General features: G+C 38.3%; 1 protein-coding gene and 1 long non-coding RNA gene across 3 annotated transcripts; both read right to left on the bottom strand.

Moving 5' to 3' along the window:
• On the bottom strand, nt 1-1,688 carry LOC148815882 (uncharacterized). Its single transcript, XR_016086025.1, has 4 exons — nt 1,622-1,688; nt 1,054-1,458; nt 382-548; nt 1-86 (listed from the first exon to the last, which is right to left on the bottom strand). It is a non-coding gene; the product is annotated as an uncharacterized LOC148815882 (long non-coding RNA).
• A 12,270-nt stretch (nt 1,689-13,958) lies between these two features.
• On the bottom strand, nt 13,959-26,519 carry LOC148815881 (uncharacterized). Of its 2 annotated transcripts, none has more exons than XM_088904678.1 (4): nt 26,458-26,519; nt 19,845-19,972; nt 18,469-18,570; nt 13,959-16,197 (listed from the first exon to the last, which is right to left on the bottom strand). In XM_088904678.1, exon 4 carries the CDS (start codon nt 16,184-16,186, stop codon nt 14,147-14,149), a length of 2,040 nt encoding a protein of 679 aa, XP_088760804.1. In that variant the 5' UTR covers nt 16,187-16,197; nt 18,469-18,570; nt 19,845-19,972; nt 26,458-26,519; the 3' UTR covers nt 13,959-14,146. The 2 variants fall into 2 exon arrangements, with proteins under 2 accessions (XP_088760804.1, XP_088760803.1); XM_088904677.1 differs by lacking the exon at nt 26,458-26,519 and adding an exon at nt 24,717-24,759.
• Nucleotides 26,520-26,858: the final 339 nt, after the last annotated feature.

The raw sequence follows: 26,858 nt of genomic DNA, 5'->3' as shown, positions 1-26,858 counted from the left end.
GTGTCTGTTTGCCATGTGTCCTGTGCAGGGTGAATCCCACCTTGTGCCTTCTGCTTTTCAGGATGGGGTCTCGTTCTCCTGTGGCCCTGTATTGCATAGAGTTTAGAAGATGGATGGATGAATTTTAAAATGATTAAAACATCTCTTGTTCATGGTTTTTCTAACACAAATACTTTAGTTGCTCAGAAATAACACTAAAGCACTGTGCAGGTTTTATTGATCTGCCTAAGAAAACACATTTATTTATTTTTTAGAATCTACCTATTGTGAGAGAGAATTATGCTAGTACTAAAATAGTGCTAAAATAATAAGATTAAATAGGATAGGATTAAATTTATTTTAGTCAAACAATTTTAGATTAATTTCTGTTTCAATGATCACCTTGAGCAAAGAGCCCCAGTGTCCTCAGCAGTAATTCTTTTATAGCACGTTCTGTCTGGACTTAAAATATCTCCCACTGTCTGACAAGTCAGGGCTGGAAAAACATTCATGGCCTCCTCTTGTTTCCTAAATATACTGTACTGTAGGTACAATAACAAAAAGACAAGCTGCAGGAGAAGCACAAAACAGATTTAGTGAATTTCACCAAAGTCCTTTTCACCAAAGTCCTTGATTTCCAGGAAAATAAATTCCAGCTCTTTGACACTGATCTCAAAATACGACAGCCAAGTAAGAAGCTGTTGATTGTAAGATTATTAAACAAGAGCAAAGGGCACATAGTGTAAGTCAAAGTCAACTTCACAGCCAAAACAACCGTCTTGGGTGTTAGTAATTTTTTGTGATGCATATCGGAATAACAGAGATACAATAAAAATACATGAAAAAAAGACAAAGAATAAATAACATACTGTACATGTATCATAAACAAAATAAAATACAATGCTACAGTACATTCCAGTGAAAATAGAGATCCAACAATTTAACAATTCATACTCTTATAACAATCTTGAGTTAATAGCATCCTGCCATGTTGTTATTTAAGAAAAAAACATCTTTAGGAAATATACTTAAAATCTTTTAATAATTTAAATTTAAAAAATCAGTTCAGGTCACCTGTATCAGCAGCTGTTCTCAGTCTCAGTCCTCTGTGGTTCCTTTTGATGAGCCCGAGAACCTTCTGTAGAGCTGAGGGAGGTTTTTGTACAGACATGTATCACTGTTTGAATGGGTAGCTATAGTCCTGCTGACAGTAATAATCTCCTGCATCTTCAGCCTGGACTCCAGTGATTTTCAGTGTGAAGACTGTTCCAGAGTAACTGCCAGTGAATCGATCAGGAATCCTAGTATAACGGTTAGTTGCATCATGTACCAGGAGCTGTGGAACCTGGCCAGGTTTCTGCAGGTACCAGTGTACATCATCACTAGTAGACTGACTGGCTGTACAGCTGATTGAGACAGAGCTTCCTGGGAGAACAGTTTGAGCTGGAGACTGAGTCAGAACAATTTGACCATGGCAACCTGAAATAAAATAAGGACATTTTCTAAAATGAAAATCTTAAACATGTATGACATTATTTAATGTGTGTACAATATATATATAATTGAATACATTACACATGTCTTAAGAAAATTGAGCATTAAGCTAGTACAAACATTTAAACGTATTTTCTTTTGTCCTCACCTTGAACAAAGAGCCCCAGTGTCCCCAGCAGTAGAATCAGTGACATCATTGTCCTGTGTGTGTTAGTGACTCTGAAAGAGCTGAACAGTGATTGATCCACACTGTGAGTTTTAAAGTGTTTGGAGCAGTGAGGCGGCACAGGTATGCAAAGCTTCTTCCTGTATACAAATCCTGTCACAGACAGTTAGAAAAGGCCAGAGCTAGGAGAACAGGTGCAATCTGCAAGTGTTTGGTTACTTTCTACTATTTTATTTTATTTCTGTTGCATTACTAGCAGTGCACTGCAGTACTGTTAACAGTTTGTCCCTAAATAATTGAAAAGCTTGCACATTCCTTAAACTTTATTACGTTTTCTGTTTTAGGGCAGTAATACTGTAGCTTTAAAACTAATACTGTAGTAAGCTTTTATTTACTTAGTTTAAGCAAGTATTTGATGTAGAATCCTTCTTTAAAAAAACACATGAATTTTACTCATTTTAAAACAGTTCTGAAGCACAAAGTTGAGATGAGCATCACCTTGTGGCCACGGTTGTGTCCTGCAAGCAAGCAGGGTCTCTGGGCTCTCAGGGTTCTGTGAGATCTGGAGGCTCTTTTTTTCTCTGGATTTCTTTGGAACTCATTTATACAAATTTCATGACAATGACACACCTGTTTAAATATCATATGAGTTATTTTACAAATGAATGTGTTTTTAACCTCTATCTCTTACAGTTCACACACTGAAGCAGCTCTCTACTAGAACTTCTGTTATACCTGCCACAGATACTGAACCCACAATGTACTAACTGTAGCCAACTGTTCAATTCAATTCAAGGTGCCTCATCTTCACACTTTAACCCCTCACAGGCTGTCAGATCTCCCAGAGCCACCAGTTTACCACAGACAGCACAGGATTTAATATAGGACATTTATTCTTCAATCACCCTCTTGATTACTAGAGAGTGAGTACAGCTCATAGTGTCCTCATTACTCTGTACAGTAACTTGCCTTTGCTATAAGGGTAGGTAAACTAAATAGAAGATGATCAATATATTCTTAACTAGAGGACATTGCAATGAAAAGTTCCAGATATGAAGATCTGGTACAAGACAGCAAAGGGAAAGGGGGGCAGGAGTGGTTGTTCCAACTGCAGACTGAGTACAGAGGATTCCCTGCACAGTCAGTGTGGAGAGAGATGACAGCTGTGGGGCTGACTGGAAGGGTCAGACAGACAGCAGTCTGAAGGCTGGAAGAGACAGTGGAGAGAGAGAGCCTCAAGCTAGCTCTGGAACAGGAGACAGGAGCCTGGTCTTCATACCGTAATGTGAACTCTGAACGCTGCAATATAAAGGGCTAAACCAACCAGTAAAGTGTAATAAGATTCCATCTCACCCACAGAATCTTTAAGTGAGTATTCCTCCAAGAAACCTTCAAACCTGACACATATGACCATTTCCACACGGGTGGGGCTGCTTCATTCAGATTCCCATGGAGAGACCAGAGACAAAAGCAGATACTGTAAGCTCTACAGCCCTCGGCAAAGTGTCAGGTAACAGGTGGACAGTAGGGTGCCCCTGGTGTGATGTCCCTCCTCCACTTCTGTCAGCTTGCAGACACATTGTCCATCATCGGTGTGGAGAGACTGGACTCCTTGTACTATACAGCTAAAGAGCCCAAGACAATGGGGTGTCCAGGTCATGAAATAGACTGGAATCTGAGAGTTTGAGGTTCGGTTGGCCGGAGGTTTCATAATGGCTGTCAGACCAGTACACCTATTCTCTACGTAAACCTGAATGTGTCAATTTTCTGTGAAAACCCATAGAGATGTGAAACGAGCTGGCAGTGGCAGGCCAACCTTCAACGTAAGTCAACACGCAGTTTCACAAGGGGTTTAAATACATGCTTACATGTACAGATGTGTTGTCCAAGTATGCCTGGGGCTTGCCTTTATGAGACAGTTGGGCAAAGAGATGGTGAAAAAGTTTTATATTGACTCATGCTTACTTTCCCCAGAAACATTAGACTGAAAAGGGTGTGTAATTTCTCCCACTTTTGATACATTCAACAACTATACTGAATTTGATCTGCTTTTAGAAAATGGCACTTACACTTACAAACCTATCCTGCACTGTGTACTTATCCAAGGATCAGAAGGATTGCTCATCATGCCCTCCTTCAATAAGTCACATTATGTTCCTGTAAATGTTGAGCCTTTCAACACAATAACGACTGAAATAAGAAGTGATTAGAACAAACCCAGCAACTTCACGTATGGAAAGTGATATTCAAGTTACAGCTCAGGCCTATGAAGAATAACCAATTAGACCCTATGGAGACTCTGCCATGTATTGGGACTATCACCAGTATCAAGCCAGTTACAGATTGACTGGTTTCGAAGGCTTGCCAGTCCAGTACTGGAGGGGATCAGTGATACTGTATATTCAGGGCCCTATTTAGGAAAGCAGTACTTTTTTGAGACATTGTTGTGAAATTGCAAAACCGCACATAAAAAGGCAACAGCATACAGATGCAGCCATTCAAAGTGCGCGGTACAGAGACGTACGGGAGGTAATTGGCTACGGCGTCGCGCATTTTGACGCAAGTTGACTCGCAGTACCACGGTACGTGATTGGTTGACTGACAGGGGCACTCGTGGTCCATTGGTCTGTCGTAGAAAGATTTACATTAAACGTCTTTACTGTGCCCATTGTAGTATTGAATATTCATATGGAATTTTACCACTGAAGGGAAATCTTAGTAGCTGAGCATAAAAAGAATAGGAGCATACTGTAACGCGTGTGCTAATAATTGCTAATGCTGTGATAAATAGTGAACCCTCAGCAGCAACAGGGTTCAGGACTAATGTTTATCAAACATGGAGTCAAATCAAACTCAGTCACAAGAAATGGGCTGTGAGAAAGAAGAAAGGTCTATGTCTGACGCAATAAGACGGTGAGATATTTTAACCATGGAGTCTGTGCACTGTAGCTCACAAGAATGCACAAAATCTGACTTTGTAAAAGTATTACCAACACAGTCAAGCACCGAGAAATCTTTAAATGGAGTCTCACTGCTAATAGGTCTTTCAAGAATTTTTTGTAACGGGAAACGGCAATGATTACATGAACTTGAACAACACCATGATCTATCAAACAATATTACCAATGTTATCAAAGGAAATGGTGACAAGATTGCAGATACCACCAGGGTAGTCGTTTTGAATTACCCTGTGGCATTGCTTTTCAGACAGATAGGCATCACTGTTGGTGACTGTGAGATCAGTCAGAGCAACAGCCTTTAATCTCACAGGGTTCTGATAAAAACCATCCTTAACTACAATGAATACACCCTGAGAACACAGCTCTCTACAGCACTGTTTTACAGAGATACTAAGGGAAAGCATGAAGTCACTACATTGGATGGCGCAAACCAAGGTTTCAGAAAAAGGAACCAAATTCACAACCGGCAATAATAAAGAAGACCTGTTGTGACACATCCAGGTGGACCTTTTTATCCAGGACAAGATAATGCTGAGCTGGGTGCAGAAATGAAACTCATGAGCAACAAAGAGTCCTTCTGCCTTGTGGCCAATGAGCTGACTTTAAAATAAGGTTCTCTCAGCATCGCTGTTTGTTAAAAGGGTGAAAGTGGCACCATGGGTATGTCATTCCTAGGCCTGCTTAGGCCCAACAAAAATGAACCCCTTTGACAATGTCCATTTGAAAATCTAAAGCCCTGGTGTGAGAAGCAGAATCTAAAACCAAGAAAACAACTTGGGCAGCAGTCAAAGATGCTTGTGCTGGGGTTGTAGACAATGAATCCTTCAGAGGAAGCTACACGGGAAACTACAACTTTCAACATTACAGCATTAATTTCTTGGCTTTGTACTAGGATGGCGAACACATACTGTACCTGCAAAGCCACTACAACCTGTTTTTTGTTTCCGGGGAGATCTGTGTTTGTGAATATTTTAATCTAGTTCAAACAGCAGATAAACATCTGTTTATGTACTGACCAGAAGTCAGTTCTGGTCCACTGTAATGATTTTGCAAAAGGTTATACCTTGTTTGTATTCAATCTAACCAAGAGTGCAAGGGTCATTATCCTTCAATAAAAACAGGAAACCTGAGAGGTGAAGTGCACTTCACACAACCCCCATCAAGCCCTACCAGCCTTGCTTTCTAGAGTGTGTAGACATCGCTGTTTGTTTTTCTGCTCCAGAGATGCAAAAGCTTGTCTTTTAACCAAGCTGGGGAATTCCACCCCAGAAACAGTTGTGGCATTACATGGGGGTGTGTTCAGTGTGGAGACAGAGCCCTGGATTAAGGACGATGGATTGCTGCAGCAACCACGGCTGTGGGGGCACTTAAAGATACACTGAGCACCTCCCTGAAGGGATGCGCAGACCCCCTCAAGGGGAGGACCTTCCACCGACAGTCCTGGAGGGGATTGTGACTGAGCATAAGGCCCTCTTTTTTCCTTTTTGTTTTCTTTTTGCCGGTCCCACCGTGTATCTATATTGGTGCAGACTGACCCTTTTCCCCCCCTCTCCTGCCATGCATCTTTCACCGAGACAGGTTGAGGTTTTATTTTTATTTAGGCCTTACGCTCCCTGCTCTCCCAGACTAGACCCTGTTAAATAGGGTATGTCCAGCCTGGCCACTGCTGTGCTAAGCGGTGTATTTTTTCTTTAGTGTTTTTTAAAATCTTTTTCCAGCCCTATTTGTGTTTTTTGTGGGGTTTTTTTTCGCTAACCTCACACCAGTGTCTCTGCCCCCTCAGATGGGGTGTTGACTTTTACCAGTACTCACTGTGGCTCCTCCCACTCTTGCGCTGTTAAATAAACAAAAAACAAGTAAAACAAGACAAAAGTATCAGAGTTTGATTCAAATTTATTCAAGTAACTGCACTCAAATTTGTTTTGGCTCTAGAAAATTTAAAATGTACAATGACTGGAGATATAAAACTGTTGATAGATAATAATGTGTTGGTGTGCAATTCTAATAAAACAGGCAAAGAAATTATATGTGCAATTCTTTAATTTTAATAATAATAATAATCATCATCATCATCATCATCATAATTACTTGCACATACATAGGGCTTTTCTGGACACTTCACCAGAAGTTCTTTGCAGGTAACAGGGGCTCCACCTGGATGATACAATTTCTTGCATTAGGAATTTTTTTTCTCACATAATCCATCTTGCTCTCCAAAAGACACACAGGCAGAGAGAGAAGCTGGGGGTCAGCCATTTATACAGCACCCCTGGAGCCTTGCTCAGGGGCCCAACAGAATAGAATTTCTCTGCCAGCCATGGGATTATAACCAGCAACCTTCTACCCACAAGTGCAGAGCCTTAACCACAGTGCCACCACTCCATTATAAGCTTCCCAGTAGTAGTAATGATCATTTTGTGGGGGAGAGATCTCATACTTCACTATGAATAATCAAGAGGCATCACATGTATAATGTTCTTTCATTTACTGTGGAATGTTGTTCAAGGCATGTGAACTGACACCACATTTTTGAACTTTCATTTTTTTCACAGAGTGGGGGTAAAAATACTTACAAATTACTTAAAAGAAGTGCCTTGTGTAAGAAGTTCACCAAATTTATAAAGAGAAACAGATCTCCTTCAAGGAGATTTTGTTTCCTTCCGGTTTTTATTATATACACACCATTTAAATTATTAAAATATCAGAATGTTTCAGACTAAAATCCTTCAAGTGCTGAATAAGAAATCTAAGCACGGTGCAGTTTTTACATCACTAGCTAGGAGGAGACAAATGTCAGCAATGGGAGAACTGAGTTGACGATTGTTGGAAATTAAGCCTGTTTACTGATGAAATCATGGTGCTGTTACAGGGGAGACAGCACTGATGTGCCCTGCATCCCTCTTGAGGTCAATACTAATAATGGTAGTCAGTGTTTTTGTGGTTCTGTTTGATTAACACATCTAAATGAAAAACATCCAGATCCCCAGTGTCTCACAATAGCGTCTGTGATCTGTCTTTAGAAATGGAGTTGATTGGATTGCATTTTATCTAATAAATATTACAAGATAAAAATAGTTATCTAGTTATGCTTAAAATATTAAATATTAAAAAGCTATACTATTAATTAACATAATTTATTTTATTTCCAATTTTCAGTTTCATAGCCTGTTAAGCTTAGTACTTAAATACATCTACATACACAAAATGATTATCAGTGTAGAGGCTGTTCCAGACCCACTGCCAGTGAATCAATCAGGAACTCCTGACTGATGGTTTGTTGCATCATAAACCAGGAGCTGTGGAGCCTGGCCAGTTTTCAGCCAGTGCATAGCTGTAACAAATCTACTGGGTGAAGAGACTCAGAGCACTCTAACAACAGCACTCTGGAAATGAAATAGTAACAAAAAATGAATCCATGTTTTCTTACTGTAAACATTTGTGTATTGATTTGCCTATAAAAACAAATTTGCTACATTTTCATTCGTTTTATTTTTTAAATTTACCTATTGTGATTGAGATTTATGTTAGTATTGTTACTGCTATAGGTGACTAGGAAGTGTATCAAAGAGTTTAGATAAAGTGTGCAACACCTGACATTGTAAACATTTCCATCTTTAAAACAGAAGGGGATGTTTGCTGAGATGTAACCATTGTTGTAACAAACAAATAAGTTCTGGACCCCGAGATGAAGTTGAAACAAGTGAGTTTAATTGCATGCTAGGTACAGTATATTCAAAGAGTTGTTCAAAATTATAGGTACAAAGCTCCAGTTTATATAGCAAACTTCATCCATTTCTGACGCAAATTGTTACCGTGGTAATGGGGGAAGGTCACCTGTGTTTGGACATTCTCTAGATCTTGAACACTTTGAATGGCCAGTCTTATCTTCCCATAGTTAGGGAGTCTCTATCCTATACTTGGAATCTCTTATCAGTTAACTCCCATCCCTGCCATAACTCAAAAGAGCTTAAGCATGGAATGTTTTTTACCAAAAGAAGTCTTTGTGCATAAAGAAACAAGTAAACCATTTTTTCACATTTCCTATCTTTCTTCATTCCCCCCCTTCAGTACTACACAAACAACATGAGTCAGACTTCGCCTTTTTAGGAGTACAGGCATGCATTACCATGACTTTGTGAGTTACACGATTATAGCAAGACGTGATTAAAGTCTTACCGCAAGTGACGATTACAATTGCACATACTGTATAAGCAATACTAACTCTACAAATAGATACTGTAACAATGTTCCACCCCAGAACCCAAACACAGACCTCAGCCATGTGGAGATCAATCATCAGGATCTCGGTATAGCAATACAGACCCAACATGAGCTTTGATTATTATTTGTGGCTGATAGATATGACAATGCCAAGAATGTGTTGATACCATATTCCCCAATATCAGAGTGATGTTCCTCAGGCCTAACAAGCACACTGTTGGCCCCTCTTAGGAAGCCCGTCTGACACAGAAAGAATAGCAACAGCATTATTTCTGTTCACTCAGTCTCTGGTGCAGTGGCTCGGTGACAGTGCAATGCATGGATCCAGCGATCTCCCCCTGTCATTCGGATGGCAGAGTTGGTAGTCTGTAGCACTTGGTATGGTCCCTCTCAGCTGGGTTGCAATGTCAGTCAGGGCATCTTTTTCACCCACACCCACTCGTCAGGTATCAGGTCATGTCTTCCCTCTACTGGAAGTCCCCAAGCATCCAGCACCTGTTCACCAGCCCCGTGCACCACTTCGGTTAAGAACCTACAATACTGCAATAGAGAATTAGTTAGCAAACTCAACAATCCATTAGCCAAATTTGGCCCTCCAGGGAGTTTCATTGGTCGGCCCGTGATGATCTCAAATGGGCTCAGTCCCACAGTTCTGTTTGATTCAGCCAGCAGGCTACACAGGACCGTAGGCAGAGCATCTACCCACAGTGTTCCTTCAGTCATTAGATAATATCTTGTCAGTCTTTCAGAGTTCTGTTCATTCGTTTCACTGTTCCTGCAGACTGTGGGTGATGGGGACAATGAAGGTCCCATCTCACCCCTAACAACGCAGCCACAGCCTGTCACACCTTCCCTGTTAAGTATGTCACTTGATCAGAATCCAAGCAGCTGGGCAGTTAAAGAGGCAGTGGCCTCAACCCACTGGGAAAACAGATCCACAATCTTTAAGAGTCCAGTTTTCCCTTTACATATTGGCAAGCTACAATTTTCAATTTGCCAGTGCATGAAAGGTCCCTCAGGAGCAGGACTTTTGAGCTGTAGCACCCGCACCTGAGCTGTAGTTGACATCATTATCATGCAGCCCCACATTCCTTTCTAACCATGTGCATTTCTCTGTTCTGGAAGCCTCAGCCTGAATATCCTGTAACTGTCCCTTTTCCACCAACAGAGGTCTCAAGAGACTCCTGCACTCCCAGGGCTGCCCGCCTGGCAGCTGCATCTGCAAGGTTCTTCCCTCAAGTTACTGGAGACATTTCTTTATTGTGTCCTTTACACTTCACCACAGCTACTTCAGTCGGCAGCTGCAAAGCTTCTAACATTTCAGAGGCCAATCCAGCATTCTTCCCTGCGTCCCTGCAGTGGAGAGGAAATCTCTTTTCCTCCACAGCCATCCAAAATCATGGCATACACCAAATACATATATAGAATCTGTATAAATTGTTACATTTTTTCCTTTAGCATATTTACAAGCTTGAATCAGTGCTCTCAACTTGGCTTGCTGTGCTGAGGAAGTGAGGGCATCTTTCCGGTCGTTAACACATCAAATTCTGTCATAACAGCCCAGCCTGATCTCCGCTCTCCCTCATGCACCAGAAAGGACCCATCGGTAAACAGTATTAAATCTTCATTAAATCTTCAAGGCCTCCCCACCCTTTGGCAACAGCATCTAATGGTCCTGAATAGTATCCCACCGGGAGGTGCCTATTTCCATGCTCCTGCATCAGCACAGCTGCCCAGAAACCATTTTCCACACTTACATACAAAGGAATGGTTTATCCATCTGAGGAAACTCCAGTCCTAGCACCTGCAAAAGAGCTTGTTTCAAATTATTACGGCTTTTGCTGCTGTATCCAAGGCAATCTTGTTCTTGGACTGCACTCCCCCCTTAAGCAGATCTGTTATGAGGTGTGCTCACTCTGTAAAAAGAGTCCATCCAGGCCTTGTTAAAATCAATCTGTCGGCAGAGTTTAGCCAGTTCTGCAAATTTCACAGTGGTTTTATCCACCAGTCATGATTCTGAATTTACAGCATTTTAGCGATATCTGGTTTCAAGCCACTCAAATAATTCTGCTTAATTACCAATGAGGAATCACCCCTTTAATTGAACCTAAGCCTAAGTAGTACAAAGCACAAATGCTAACCACTGCGGGACTGTACTGTCTTAATATATTTCAACTTTTGTTCAAATTAATTTTATACAAATACTATGTTTAGATAACTCATTTAGGTCCACCTGTACTGTGCTGGTATTTGTACTTATACGTTTTAGACGCTCTTATGTTTTCTAGTCACTTAAGTTGATTTGATTTGCTTTAGTCAAGTTTCTTTAGTTAAGTCTCTAGCCGGCTGGCTAAACACACTCGCAGCGTCATTTACTGTACCAAAACTCACAGTTATGCACTGAGGTCTTTTACACACACACATGTCGGCACACAAATTCATAAAACACACATACAACTCTTGAATATTTTTTGTACTACACCCTTAAATTATTAGATTATGTGTTACACCTCATGAACATTATAGTTTTGGTTTTAGCGTAAATGCACTGTATTTTGTTTCACATCTACATGTATCTCCTTCAACAGTGTAACTTTTTATAAACACAATATCACTTATTCAAATATCTGTCTGTTTATCCTTACACCACTGTTCAGCACAAACACCATCTGAAAGTCTGTGCTTTTTTTCAGCTTTTCCTCACATTCTTTAACTTGCATTTGTCTGATACATATACAGACACCTCCAGTGCTTCATCAGACAGCCAGTTAGCACACATGTACAGTTTCTTACTGTGTCATGTGAGGTAACAGCTCATAGAGAATTGCTTTACACTTGGAAAAAAACTGTGCATTGCTGCAGTCATGCAACTAGGGGCGTCTGTTACCTCCAGATCTAAATGCCTCTCAGAGTCTTTAGAGAGGACTTACTGTACCTTGCACTGTTCACAAGTAAGGAACGAGAACACGTGCAACTCTCCTCCCAGATAAGTAACTTACCATTCCCAGAACGCCAGCATTGATGCTTTTGCCCTAGGGTGGACTTACGCACTAGGCTCCAGTCAGAGCTATTCTCGGCTCCCAATGTCCTTTAAATCCTCCTACTAAGTGATTTGCTCTTTTATTATGAGGTGTGTTTATGTTTGAGTGTTGTGTGTGTATGTTCACAAACAATAAAAACATCAAAAGCGTACACATTATCTACTTCCCACTTTCACTCACATCGAGCATCCCCTTTTACCTTCTGTAGGGGTTTTGTGAATTTATCGGGGGCAATTTATTAATTGTAGCAGCAATCACCAGGTGGTTCGTTATGGCTTTTAGATAATCAATCAATCAGCGACGCACACACATAGATTCAATAAACGAGATACATTTATTAATACATAAATTGTGCATAAAACATATAACAGTCTGCCTGGATACAGGTGGCAGATCTTACTGTGAGGGTTATCAAAATGCAAGGTATATAATCACGAAGAGATGCAAAACACAAAGAGATACAAACAAAGAATATGCTTCAGTATACCATTCGGCTATACTACTGTTAATCAATCTACATTAGCTACTCAAAAGTAAATACATTACTCATATGAATTGGATTGATATCAACTTGTGTTGAGGTAACAGTTGAATTCTATAGATGCAATGTAGAACATTGGGTTTACTTATCCAGATGTGGATTCGTATTTCCTGGTACGGACACCAAGACCAGCTAGCGGCTGCGTCCAATCGCCAATAGGCATCGTCCCGGCGTCCTCTGGCTTTTTGCCAACCAGTCTTGGTGCAGCTCGGAGATGGACGAATTAGGAGGAGAGATTTCTGCTGTGGCGACATGCCGACAGTGTCTCTCTCAGGAACCTACTAGTAGTCTGGCTGATTAGTAGAAAGTCTCTATGCACAGAGGGTGACCACGGGTCCGAGCAGGTCACTTTTTAGATGGAAGAAACTCGGTTTGCTTTGGTGTAGCGCTGTTGCTGAATAAAAACGTATTCAAGTTGTCGACAAGAGTCCAAACCTATACTCTGGTGATCAAGCGAAGCGTCCACTAAGGTGTCGGCTAGCAATTTATGTACGGGCATTCCCTTGGCTGACACTTTGCTGAAACAAGGTTCCAGTCCCAGACAACACGCACCGTCACGTGATTGTCTCTAAAGGGTGTGAAAAGTGGCCAGAGAAGCAAAATTTCTGAGCTGTGCGGTGTCTTTTAAACCAGGACCAAGACAGGTGGTGATAGGTCGAAAGTTTAGTGGGCATTTCTGACCCACATGGGGTTACCACGCCCTGCAGGTTCCTGATTGGTTGGTCAAAGTGAGAGAAGAGTCACAATGACCTCTGACATCTAGGACCGCAATCCAGATGTTCCCAAGAATTTTACTGACAGATAGGTGCCAGGAATGGCCATTGATCATGATAGCCAAGCATGGCTGGGCACATCCCCATTTGGAAGCTGCTTCTTATCTCAAAGATAAATCTAAATCAGAACTGCATGAGTAGCTTCTCTGTGGCTGCACCACAGAGATGAGAAAGAGAGATGGGGCCTCATTTAGGAAGCACAGCAACACTTAATTCTGTCTTATTAATAAGCATTGCCGCTACAAATGTATATAAAAAGAACAGGTTAATTCTCAAATTAATTCTCAAATCTGGTAGGGATTCAAGGAAACAAGTGAGAATTAATTATTAAACAGAAAACAGATGATACAGATAAGGATGTGTTAGTTTGACGTGATGTAATCAAGTACCACAGGGATCTCTACTAGGACCACTGCTCTTTATTATTTTTATATCTGTGATCTAGATTCCTGTTTAAATATTGAAATGGTCAAATTTTCAGATATGGAGGAAGCAAACTGTAGAAGCAGCAAATGAAATTTCAAAGATTTAGAAACAAATCACGACTAAGCAAACACATTTATCATATTGTGTACAATTCTGTTATAGACAAGATCTACTCTGAGGCTGTCCATTATAAAAGTATCATCACAATACCTGCAGGAAACACATATGTACCTAAAGCAATAAGCAATAAAAATAGAAAAATATATTCCACTCCAATTAATTTGTAATGCTATAATCAAAGTAATAATACTACAGAAATGTGTATACTGTATTACTGCAGAAAAAAACATCTTAGTTTCCGTGAATCCAAACTAACTACACCGAGCCCGTTAATTCCCATTGAACAAATCCTGCAGTTTTCTATTAAGCAATGTTTTCCAGTACCACGTCTATCATGTTATAGTATAAGCCTGTATGACAAAGAAGCATATTTTGTAGGACTCGTACATTTATTTCTTTGCATTTTCAGCGGAAAAATGTAAGGGCTAACAATACTGCCCCTCATCTTCTTCTTCTTGCATTGACATCTTCATTCCCACTTCAACACATTGTCTAACTTCTTTTATCTCTTCCTCAGAGGCTGGGGGCAATGCTCCATTGAGTGCTTTTTCAATCTTCTCTGTTCTTGATTTTGTATTCCTTTCAAATTCTATTTTATTTTTCAGTACAATTGTTTTTATTCCTGCTTCTGCTTCTTCACAGCCAATCTGTAACTTTTTCCGTTCTGTATCAAAGTCAGATTTGCTGGGGTCTAAGGCCATGAGTTTCCCCAAGCAGCTGATTCTATCCATGAGGTACAAGTTGGAGATCTCTGTGTAGGTCCCAGAGATCATGTTCACCAAACTGGCAATATTAGATGCTTGGAAAGCTTGGTTATACAGCAGATCTCTTAGGAATGATTTTGCTGAATAGCCAAGCTTGGAAGAACCTGCTTTTTCTGCAGTTTGGACAACATCCTTTAAATGTTTGTTTAGGTTGGTTTTGATTATGTTGGAGAGCATCTGGAAAAAGAACACCATCTTCTCCCATTGTTCCTTTACTTTTCCCATCGCATCCAGTCCCTTTGTCAGCATTTTAATAGTGGTCTTGAAGTCGATTTCTTTCACCTCACAGCTCCTCATTGTGACTAGGATTTCAGTCAGGTCACTGTGGTATTTGTCCAGATTTTCCAAGCTTTTCTGGAACATCTCTTGTGCTTGTTTCATCTGAGCTCGACTCTGCTCTATGCGAAAACGGGCGTTGTCAGCTGCGACGTCGCCTGCACTTTTTCTCTGTGTACTTTGCTCCTCTTGCTGTTTGGCCAGTTGTGGGGGGGTTACAGGAAAGGCAGAGGCACCCGTGAAGCCTTTACTCTCGGTATCAAACTTCATAGCCTGTGTTTTCAACTTTTTTAGTTTTGTTATTAACTCTTTTTGTTTGCTTTCTTCACAGGCATTGTCTGGAGCAATATCTGTTAGACAAGAGCAGATTGTAAGAATGTCTTCGCACATTTGCATTGCTGTTATTTTTGGCTTGCAGTCTTCTTCTTTTTCCAAAGATTCCTTAACTCTTTTCACTTGATCTGCCACCCACTCAGACTTTGCACATTCCTTCTTTTGATCATAAAGTACGTCCCAATGTATTTTGTCTTCATGAAAATAAGACTTAACTTGTTCTAGGAGACTCAAGAGAACCTGTGATTTGGCATAAACATTGCCTAACGCAATGGGATTTTGCTCCTTACTTGTTTTTCTTCCAAGCTTAGTTACACTTGCAGTACAAGCACTATAACAGAAATTAACTAAATTAGTGAGGCCCTCCACAAAGTTCATGCCAACAATATCCCAACCACTGGGCAGAGAATCCATGGCTTTTTTATATTCTTGTTGAGCTTCATCCAACTGCTTTTGCATGTTTTCAAATGTCTTATTTGCTCTACGTTTTCCTTCTTCTGCTGTTTGTTTCCTCAGCTTGGATTCCTCTATTTTCTGCTTCAGTTCTTCTAATTCTTCACAATAGGCTGCCTTAGCATTCAAACAGGCCTCCATCAGCTCTTGAATCAGATCAATGACAAAGGTGAATTTTTTCTCTGTGAGCTCTGACAGGATTTTACACTCCTCTGCTATGGAGCTGATGTTTTCTAGCTGGTCAGGGAGCATGAGCTCGATGAGCTTGTCGTCATCTTGGACAATCAACTTGACTGCTAATTTTACATACTCTGGCACATTGGCAGAGTGGAGACGAATCTGGTCCATGTTCTTATGGGCCTCGTTGAACGCACCCCATCCAGCATTGCACACTTGCATGAGACAGGCGCGGAAGGACTCTGGGTAACGAATGAATTTAAAGCCATCTTTTGGGGGATTTTTATTGATAGAAAAGTCTGTATTAGAAGAGATAAAGACTAATTCTCCTAAAATGGCTATGGAAATTGGAGCTGGCATCAAAAACTCTTCCCAATTAGCATTAGGTTTCATTAGCATTTTGTTGTCATTTCGTACATCTTCAGCCTTGGTAATTTTTTTGGTACCTTGTATTATTTCCATGATTCTTCTTCCTAAGAGTAAAGGATAATAAATCAATTTGTGCTCTGCAACTGCGTGTTCATATGCACTTGTACACATGGAAACCTTTCCTAAATATTCTGGATATAACATTGTTAGGAGGTGATCCTGTTAACATTTTGTGTGACAAATGGGGGCTTATAAAATTTTACAATTTTAGCATTATATTATTGTATCAACATCAGTTCAGAAAATATTTGGCTACTTTCATTTCAAGCAGAGGAAACAGTATTTATTTTTATCCAGAGCTGTAATGATCTGATTTATCATTATTAAATGTGAAGGATGCTGAATGTCAGCAAAAACTGTAAGAAGATATACAAATTGAAGTTTAGAGATAAGCAAAAGGTTTCAGACCCATAATTCAGTACAATAGAGTCGCGTTTATCTGACTTTCATTTATCTGACATTCCATTTTATCCGACATAGCCAATTACCATAGTGTACAGTATATACTGTACACTATGCATGTGGATGAAAGATCCCCCTTAGAATTTCTGATCTTGCTATTCACTGCTTCTATAATAACATCTTTAGCAGTGCACTGAGATTTGTTGTTGGGTTTTGATCAATCATCATGCTGCAGTACAGCTTACCAGCAACTACAGCAAACTGATGTGAATTAATTTGATCCTTTTCTCCTGGCAAAAGTTCTACAGTTTTCTGGGCATAGCTGATGGAATTGCCAAGTCTTACCATGAATTTCTATAGAATTTTCCTTTTGCAAGTTAACTTCAATGTGACCGTGCTCTAGTAGAGGTCATTGTCTTGCTGAAGAGTACATTTTTCTACCTAATATAAAATTCTTAGATGACAACAAAACCGAATAAGTCATTTGAATGTCAGGTGTATGTCTCCTTAAACAACTCCTATAGGTAATAACTTGTAGAGTAGGGATTTTAGAATGGATGTACCAAAAGTTAACTCATGCAAATTATTGTATGTATGGATCTGCATATCTCTGACACTTCTCAAAAGTCAATAATAGCTCTTTTTATTTTAATTAATAAAAGTTACCTCAAATTAAAATATAATATTTAAACTTAGTAACATGCATATCAGGCAACCCAGTGATCAGCATTGCTGCCTTGAAGCACTGGGGCCCTGAGTTTAATTTTAGACCTTGCTCTGTGTTTGCATAGGTTTCCTTTCACAATGCAAAAACTTACTGTTAGATTAAGTGACTTCTGAGAAAACTGGCCTTGGTACTGTATAAGTTTGTTTTTGTGTTTGTGTGTGCCCTGTAATGCACTGGTGTACCATCTAGGGTGTATTCTGCCTATTGCTTGCTGGGATAGGCTATTGCTCTGCAACATCACTGTATTGGATAAAATGGAAGGAAATGGGCCAGCAGCTATATCACCCTGCAGCTCTCAACTGGCTACCCACTGAAGCTAAGCAGGGTTGACCCTGGCCAACCTGGATGGGAAACCTCCTCGGAAACTACGTTTGCTGCTGGACAAGGTGTTAGTGGGACCAGTGGGGGGCACCCACCCTGCAGTCTGTGTGGGTCCTAATGCCCCAGTATAGTCTTTCTGATGAGACCTTCAACCATGGTCCTGACTCTCAGTGGTCATTAAAGATCCCTGGGCATTTCTCGAGAAGAGTAGGGGGTCATTCCAGTGTCCAGGCCAAATTTCCCCTCTTGGCCCTTACCGTGGCCTCCAAATTGTTCCCATGTATGATTGGCTTGCACTTGCCTCACCGCAATCCTCACCAGGAAAAGCAGAAGTGGAAATGGATAGAAACCCTATAGTCTCTCTTGGTAGCCTAAATATTGTGTCTGAGATGATAAAGTCCATAAGATTTTAAATTACACAGTGAATAGTGCTGTGAAACAGATTGTTAATCTATACTCTGTACGTCTCCTGATGCAGACTTTATGTGTACATATACTTGCATATATGTGTGAGTGCCGTAAGGCAGATCAAGTAACAACAAATTTCATTATCTACACCACTGTTGTCATAGTGTTATAAACATCCCAAATAGAACTCCTATCACAAGATTTTCTTTTTATAATTTGTAAAGTACAAATGACCAATTTTCTTATTAGCTTATTGTATTTATATACTTGGTACAAAATACCTTTGATGGTGTGAGATTATTTTGGTCTGTTAATCTCAAATACAGAGACTTAAATTTTATAAATTGTTGTGAAAGGTATCACTACAGTGAAAGATTAAAGTTTGGAGTACAGACATTAAACACACAGAAAAGCAGAAATAGCATAGTTTTGCAATGCTTAAAAGTACTGCTCTTACCAGCCAGCAGCAAGAAAAACTCTCACAATAATGAGTGAAGGTGGAGTCCCGACTGATAGAGGCCAGGAAGATCAGGGTGGGCACCTGAAGTCACAGACTCAGCTGAGGAAACATGAGATAGCCAAACACTTACACTCACATACCATTGTATTCTAAACCATTCATTTTAGTCACTTTTTATCCAATACAGTAAGTACCTAGTGGAAACCTAAACAAACGTGCAGAGGATGTACAAATTCCATGTAGACATCACCCAAGGAAGTAAATCCAGGGCCCCAGCTCTATGAGCAGCAATGGTAACTACTGTGCAGCAAAAAAAAAAATCATTTATGTTTTATTAATGTTTTACTAGGATTACTTGAAGTAAGAAGTAGTTCAAGTACGCAGCTGCATCAGCATCTGTAGGCTGCAAAGGAACAAGTAAAGGTTTATTCTCTGTTGAAAAGAGAAGAAAGGAAACACAATGTTTTGGCTGTGGAGCCTTCTTTGGGTTCCTCACATGGTGCAGCGAATTCCTTGATTTTCCTGTGAGAATCCAAAGAATGTGTCTCTCCCGATAAAAATAACTCCGCCCTTTGATGACTTACCTGTGCTTACAATCTCAGCTTTGCTACAGTTATTAATATTTGTAAAGAGTTATGGCAATGGTATTAACTTCTATCCTGACTATAGAAAATATAGAATCAATAAAATGAGTATACTAATATACTCATTTTATTTCCCACTCCAAACTCTTTTGTAACATATATACATCTGTATTGAATGCAGAATTTATGTATCAAGCAAATACTGTATTTATGGAAAATAACATTGAAATTATACAGTGTTTAAAAGAAGAAAAAAAGTACCAAAAGTACTGTTAAAGTACTGTTACTGTATATGTTGGACTTGAACATAGTGCACTGCAATCATCTAAGAGGAATAATGATAATTTTGTATATATCTGCTTTGTCTCTATTTGGTTGATTTCAGACAATTAAAACTGCAAAGCATAATGCTGTCATTGCTTCACAGAAGAGGTAATGTTCTTTGGAGGTTCTGCATATCCTTGTTAACATTTTACCTTTCCATTACTTTGGGAAAGGTTCATCCTAGTCTCATCTGTACATAAAATTGCAGATGCTCTAAATGTCTTTTGACTAATCTTCAAAGCTGGTAAAGGAGAAGCATGATTAAGGTAAGGACATCTTCAGCCACCTCCAAATCTGGGAACAATGACAATAATAAATCTTCAATGACCCAATTAAATCACCACCTACTGTATAGTCAGTTAAGTAAAATATTTTAAGCACATTCTTAACTCAATTTAAAATAAGATGTTAGGTATTTCTTCCATGTTTACAATGTGTACATGTATCAAAACTGTTTTTTTTTACCTTTGTTTATGGTGTTAATATCTGCAAGCAACGTAATCTGTAGTTTCTTCTTGTGCTTCTGTGGACTCTGGCTGACAGATTCAGTTCCCAGTGCTGCACACCGTGCTCATGTTGGATTCACTGCTAAACTGCTAGGAGAGGATACAAAGTTGCAGAGGCCCATGGGATGTTTTGCACAAGGCTATACCTTTCATTGTATCTCAGGTTGTCTCAAATCATAAAGTAAGGTATGTAATACAGGTAAATTGATCAATGTTCCAATAATCTAAACAAATGTCTATGACCCTAATAGGGATGACAGGAGCCTAATTAACTTTTTTCTTGGATTCTCATCACTTGATGCTTAGGGGAGACTCTAACTTTGTTCTAAACTCTACATTAAACTGTTGCTCCTCTAGGTGTATTCCTGTCAATAAGACTGCATTAAACTTTACATCATTTCTTTATTTTTACACTATCTCTGATGCGTGGAGTTTTCTTACACTCTTTCATGGCAGTTTTCAAATGTCCTCCTTTCTCTCTTTCAACAATGTCTATCTCACACAATAATTTAATGCTCAAACAGTAATTTCATTTTCAGTTGCAAATAGTAAAACTCCCCTATTACAGAACTATATCTATCAGTTGAAGATCCTACATGTCCACCTTTGGAGAATCAACCTGTTGTTGTTCTCTGACCTGGATTTTATCTAATTTATTATTTCCCAGATAGAAATACTTTTAGACACAAACACCACCCCAGACATTTCTTATGGAACCTTATGGGAAACTCTTAAGGCTTCTCTTTGGGAGCAAATATGTCCTTCTCCTTCTTCTTAATACCAATTATTTGTATTTCCCCTTCTCTCCAAGAATGATGGGGGAAAGATCTTCAATGAAACTAGGTTGTGACAGTTCAGCATCCACTTTAAAACAACATTTTAATGTAATTTGAAGAACTGAAAGAGTAGAGTGATACAGTGGTGGTTAATATTGCTACTCTTACAGCTGAGGCCCTGGGTTCCATTACAGACCTTATCATGCTATCTACATGGACTTCAAATGTTTCCTCCAGGTGCTCCAGTTTCCTCACATAGTACAAAGACATACTCATAGGTTTATTAGCATCTGGATACATAGGCCTTGGTCTGAGTGTTGATAGGCTCTGGCTATTTTACAGATGCAGTCATTCAAAATGAGCGGGGTATGCTGCGGTAAAACACGGTGGGCGTGTCACCTCACAACGCATCATAACGCGTCATATCGTGTCATATGGTATAATACTGCAGTTATGATAATAGTATCAGGAATCACCGCCAGGTGGAGCTAATGAAGCTAAACCTCTCATGTACAGCATTTGAGCTGTTGACAGAAAATGCATGCTTTGAAATCCCAGTCACTCCTGAAAGACAATCTTTTTCCAATTAAGAAATTAAGTTGTATACTCTTCAGACTTTTAATAAATGTCAACTGTGTATTACAGAAAGTTAATCATTAAACATTAAAAAGTCAGTTTTTTTTTAAAGCAAGATAGCTAAGTTGGACAAAAGTACACAACCTACAACCTTTGTCATAAATATTTACAATTATGCAGAAATATTTTATGCATCAAAGTCTTTATGGAAGATATTACTAATAGTATTAATAATGAATGACCTTGGACAGGCTGTAAGTTCAAAGTACTACCATGGTCTACTCTCTTTGTAACTGTTTGTAAACTAAAAGACATTATTTTTTCATTGACAAAAAATAACAGCACAGCATTTCGTTGATCTGATCCTGTATTCATTTCCAATCATACAAAGTAAGTCTTGAGAATCTCCGATTCACCATGCCTTTCACATGCTTATAAACGATATTAATTTAGGAACATAAACTTATTATGTAAACTGTATATGGCTGGTATTGGTAGTTTAAAGAAAAAATACACACCAGTATCCCACTTTCTCCCTTAACATTTTAAGCATCAAAGTCTTACATGTGGTTATTTCGGAAACGTTTTTCCGTGCTCCTTCTGACTATATTACGTTTATATTGTAACGCATACGGCCATCAGGGTGTGTAAGAGCCGGCTTACCAGAGCGGTGACGTCGCCGCCCTTCCCTGTGATAGCAGGACTACAACTACTGGGCTGTAGAGAGATCTCTTTTTGGCTCACCAGACTGGGTCCCTGTTGAGTGACACGGGAGTCCTGGGTTCGAGCCCCCGACGGTGGAGGGCCGACCTAATGCGGCAAGGGCGCCCGCCTGAACCCCCGTTGCGTTACAATATACTTTGTGAGAAAAGTGACAGTTTTAAGCTTTTCTGCGAATACGCTCATTATCAGAGTAAACAAAAGCATACTTTTAGAATTTGATTAATAGGGAATATAATATGGAATCGCATATCTAAAGAAATTAACGATATAATTATATTAATCTAACGTAGCACAAACTCTTTGTGGTGTGATGGCTTAAGTGACTGAAGCTCTGGCTTAAGTGATAGCCTGAGGTTGGGTGTTTAAATCTAGCTATTGTCATGGGTTTTCATTTAACAAATAAACATTTCTTTGAAAAACTAAAATAGCAAATATTATGGACACTATATTGACATTTTTTATATTTCAAAATATCACAACATGTTCTTACTGTATGTACACAGCGGTACCGCAGGGTGTAGGGCGCAAACCCACATGACCCCATAAGAGGCGATATACATTAACTGTTCTTCAACTCTTTAACTCTTCTACAGTTTACAGAGAAATTCCAAACAGAGCCTCACAACATTGTCCAATAATACTCTTCTTGTGTCTAATTTCTAGTTTAACAGGATTTGAGCTACAGTATATGAATATAATTGTTATTAATTTCTTTAGATACACGATTCTATATTATATTCCAATTTAATCAAATTCTAAAAATGTCAATATAGTGTCCATAATATTTGCTCTTTTAATTTTTCAAAGAAGCCTTTCAAAGGCTTGAGGTGTCTGTTAAATTGCCCCACTGAATAAAGTGTTTTGAATTAAACCGGTTTAACAGCTCTTAAGCATACTGTAGTTTTTGTTCACAGAACTTTGTCAGTGAAAAAAATGACCGCTGGCACTTTTCCTCCCCCTCTACATTCTCTGAGTAGAATAGGTGAACCTTCCAATGAAAGACAGTCCCCCTTCCCCCCGCGGACAGACTGACAATTGTTTTCACTGCCTATTATTTGAGCTACATTAATATAATTGTATCATTATTAATTTCTTTATATACGCTATTCCATATTATATTCACCATTAATCAAATTAAATTAATCAAATTAATCAAATCAAAAGTATGATTTTGTTTACTCCGATAATGAGTGTATTCGCAGAAAAGGTTAAAACATTATAACTTTTTATTAAAACCCTCCACATCGCGTCGGGCCTAACAACACCTTTTAATTGTGGCTATATCCACGATATAGCACAGGCCTCGAGTGCCTTATTGCTTAAATAATTAAATTCTGAAAAGTATGAGTTTATTTTATTGTGATAATGAGCGAAAGTATACATGGAAAATGGTAATCACTTAACTTTGAACATTTTGTGATATTTAGAAATACCAACAAATCCAATATAGTGTCGATAATATTTATTATCAATAATAACGACAATAGGCGCAGCTTCAAATTATTCGTTGTTATTAGTAAATGACTTAGCTTCGAACAGTTGTGATATTTAGAAATATAAAAAATGTCAATATACAGTAGTGTCCATAACATTTTCTATTTTAGTTTTTCAGAGAAATGTTTATTTGTTAAAAGAAAACTTATGGCAATAGCTGGGTTTAAAAACCAGACCTCAGGCTCATAAGACATGCACTTAAGCCATCACACGGGAAGCACTGAAACTGAAGCACACATAGAAAGTGTATTATACTACTGGTTGAGCTACAGTACATGAATATAACTTTATTGTTATTAATTTCTTTAAATACGTGATTCCACATTATATTCCCTATTAATCAAATTCTGAAAAGTATGCTTTTGTTTACTGCAATAACGAGCGTATTTGCAGAAAAGATTAAAACATTATACTTTTTTACAAAGTATATAAACTTAATATGGTTGGTAGGAGCACGTAAAAACTTTTCCAAAATAACCTCAGTATGTAACTGAATGCAAAACTTTGAGGCATAAAATGTTTAGGAAGAAAGTGGAATACTGGTGTGCATTTTTCATTTAAACTACCAATACCAGCCATATACAGTTTACATAATGTTTATGTTCCTAATTTTATATTGTTTATGACCTTCAGACGTGTTATGCTCCTATTCTTTTTATGCACAGCTATCAGAATTTCCCTTTAGTTGTAAAATTCCATATAAATATCCAATACTAAGCGGATTAAATCGTGCACAGTAAAGATATTAAATGATTAAATCTTTTCACTAATGACCAATGCACCACAAGTGCCCCTGTCTTAATTGACAAGATATAGGATACATGTGGAGCTCTAGCCTGATAAACCCTTCAGTAATTCATTGTTTTTCCTTTAAGATTAGAATTATTGTTATGTGTAGTTAAACACTTCATATCCCTGATATAATTAAAATATACAAGATTGTTCACAGGTTACAAGACATAAAATATGCTTATTTTTGTATTGCCACTGCAACAGTCACAGATTTTTGCACAGGGACTATTCTAGCTATTATTTTAGCTTTCACAGCCACCTCTGGGCCCGTCAACAATAACAATAGAAGATTTGGTGGACAGTTCTAGTAGTTCAATAGATATAGTCAGTTAACTAAAATAGTTTACAAGGAAAAACTACAATAACTCAAATTTACTCACATAGTGTTGGGTATGTATTTTACTAACAGTCATTGCATTTCTCAGATTAAAAAAAATGTTTTCTCTAACAATTGAATTGTTGTTTCTTACCTCTGTTAACGCTGTTAAGATCTGTGAGAAGTGTAATCTGTAGATTGTTCTTGTGCTTCTGTGGGCTCCTGGCTGAGAGATTCAGTTCCCAGTACTGCACACAATACTGATACAAAGCTACAGAGCTTTTATATTAGAGAGATGCACTTTCACTTTCAATTTCCTGTAATAGGTGCTGTGTATTAACTTACATATTCCATGACTTTTAACTTTTAAGAATTTATTTTGATTTAATCTAGCCCTTCTAAATCATCCCCTGCTTTATAAATTGTACTAAATGTGCAGTCATAAATAAAAATAATTGTATTAAGTATTCCAATTGCATATTGAAACTTAATAAATGTCTTTAGGTAACTAAAAAGTGTATTTTTCTTTCCAAATGCTACAGTTAAATATTAAACATTAAATCAAAATAAATTCTTAAAAGTTAAAAGTCATGGAATATGTAAACTAATACACAACACCAGTTACAGGAAATTGAAAGTGAAAGTGCATCTCTCTAATATAAAAGCTCTGTAGCTTTGTATCGGTATTGTGTGCAGTACGGGGAACTGAATCTCTCTGGCAGGAGCCCACAGAAGCACAAGATCTATCTACAGATTACACTACTCACAGATCTTAACAGTGTTAACAAAGGTAAGCAACAACAATTCAATTGTTAGAGAAAACATATTTTAATCTGAGAAATGCACTGATTGTTAGTAAAATACATACCCAACACTTTGTGAGTAAATTTGAGTTGTTATTGTAGTTTTTCCTTGGAAACTATTTTACTTAACTGACTATATCTAATGGACTACTGGAACTGTGCACCAAATCTTTTATTGTTATTGTCGCCAGTCCTAGAGGTGGCTGTGAATGCTAAAATAATAGCTAGAATAGTCCTTGTGCAAAAGTCTGTGACTGCTGCAGCTGCAATACAAAAACAAATGGTGAAAGTTAATGCAATGATGCGTGAGGAAAAATAAGCAGTAAAAGTTTTTTTTATTTTGTAATCTGTGAACAATCTTGTATATTTTAATTATGTCAGGGATATGAAGTGTTTAACTACACCTAACAATAATTCTTATCTCAAAGGATAAACAATGAATTACCGAAGTGTTTATCAGGCTAGAACTCCACGGGTATCCTATATCTTGTCAATTAAAGCAGCTAGAAGAGACCAGGCTGCCTGGAAATTATTATTATTATTATTATTATTATTATTATTATTATTATTAAGTTTGAGCCAGAATCAGAATCATTCATTCTTTTTGGACAATAATTTTTATTGCATTATACTTTAACAAAAATACATATTGGGTAATTTTCGTATAAAATAATTTTTCAGAATGCGCAAATTGTTGGTACAGTGTTTGGTAAAAGGGAAATGCAGAATTTCCCTTTTATTCCATTCTTGGGAAGGAAACTCAAAAGGATATCAACTTTCGATAGAGTTAGGAACACTCAGATGCTGTAAAAAACAGTACAGATAGGGAAACAGAACATACAGTTTAAATAATGAAGAGATAAAATATGCAACTCAGACCTGCTCATATAAAAGCAAACATATCAAGCATGCGTTCAAACTGCCTGATAGTGATAGACAGACAATAGCAATTCATTGCTGAGCAAGAGTTCTGTGTTACTGTACTTTTACATTGTACATTGGTCTTCTTTTTATCTATAAAACTATATATATATTCTCGATTACTGTTCTGTGATTCAAACAGAATATCGTTAAGCTGTTGCCATCACTTACTTACTGAATCATGCAGTATTCATCCTGTCCTTTTCTGTACTTCTTTACAATCTACAGTTTTTTACGGTCTGCTTTCCTGACCTTGTAAACCTTTAATATGGGCTATATCTCAGATTCAAAACATACTGTATTTTAATTACTCTTATCTTAATGTTTCTCCAAGCTCGGTTTCCCCCCATAGATAGAATATTCTGTATATTTAAAAAGGAGAAGTCTCAAGGATGTTTAAGTAAAATGTATGCTGCCGCACAAGACATCAATGTTCATTAATGTAAAAATAGTAAAGTACAGTAGCAGCCCTTAGCTAGAAATCATTCCCTGCTTTATAAATTGTATTAAATGTGCAGTAATAAATAAAAATCTAATTGTATTAAGTTTACAATTACATATTGCAACTTAAG

The sequence above is a fragment of the Atractosteus spatula genome, chromosome 24 (genome assembly GCF_055471065.1).
Source record: "Atractosteus spatula isolate fAtrSpa1 chromosome 24, fAtrSpa1.hap1, whole genome shotgun sequence".
In the NCBI taxonomy this organism is placed as follows: domain Eukaryota; kingdom Metazoa; phylum Chordata; class Actinopteri; order Semionotiformes; family Lepisosteidae; genus Atractosteus; species Atractosteus spatula.
The sequence above is the reverse complement of the archived record's forward strand: the minus strand, read 5'-3'. Positions and strand labels throughout refer to the sequence as shown.

Bases quoted from the DNA above. Each gene is read 5' to 3' on its own strand.
- LOC148815881 (XM_088904678.1), bottom strand. From the start codon at position 16,186: ATGGAAATAATACAAGGTACCAAAAAAATTACCAAGGCTGAAGATGTA.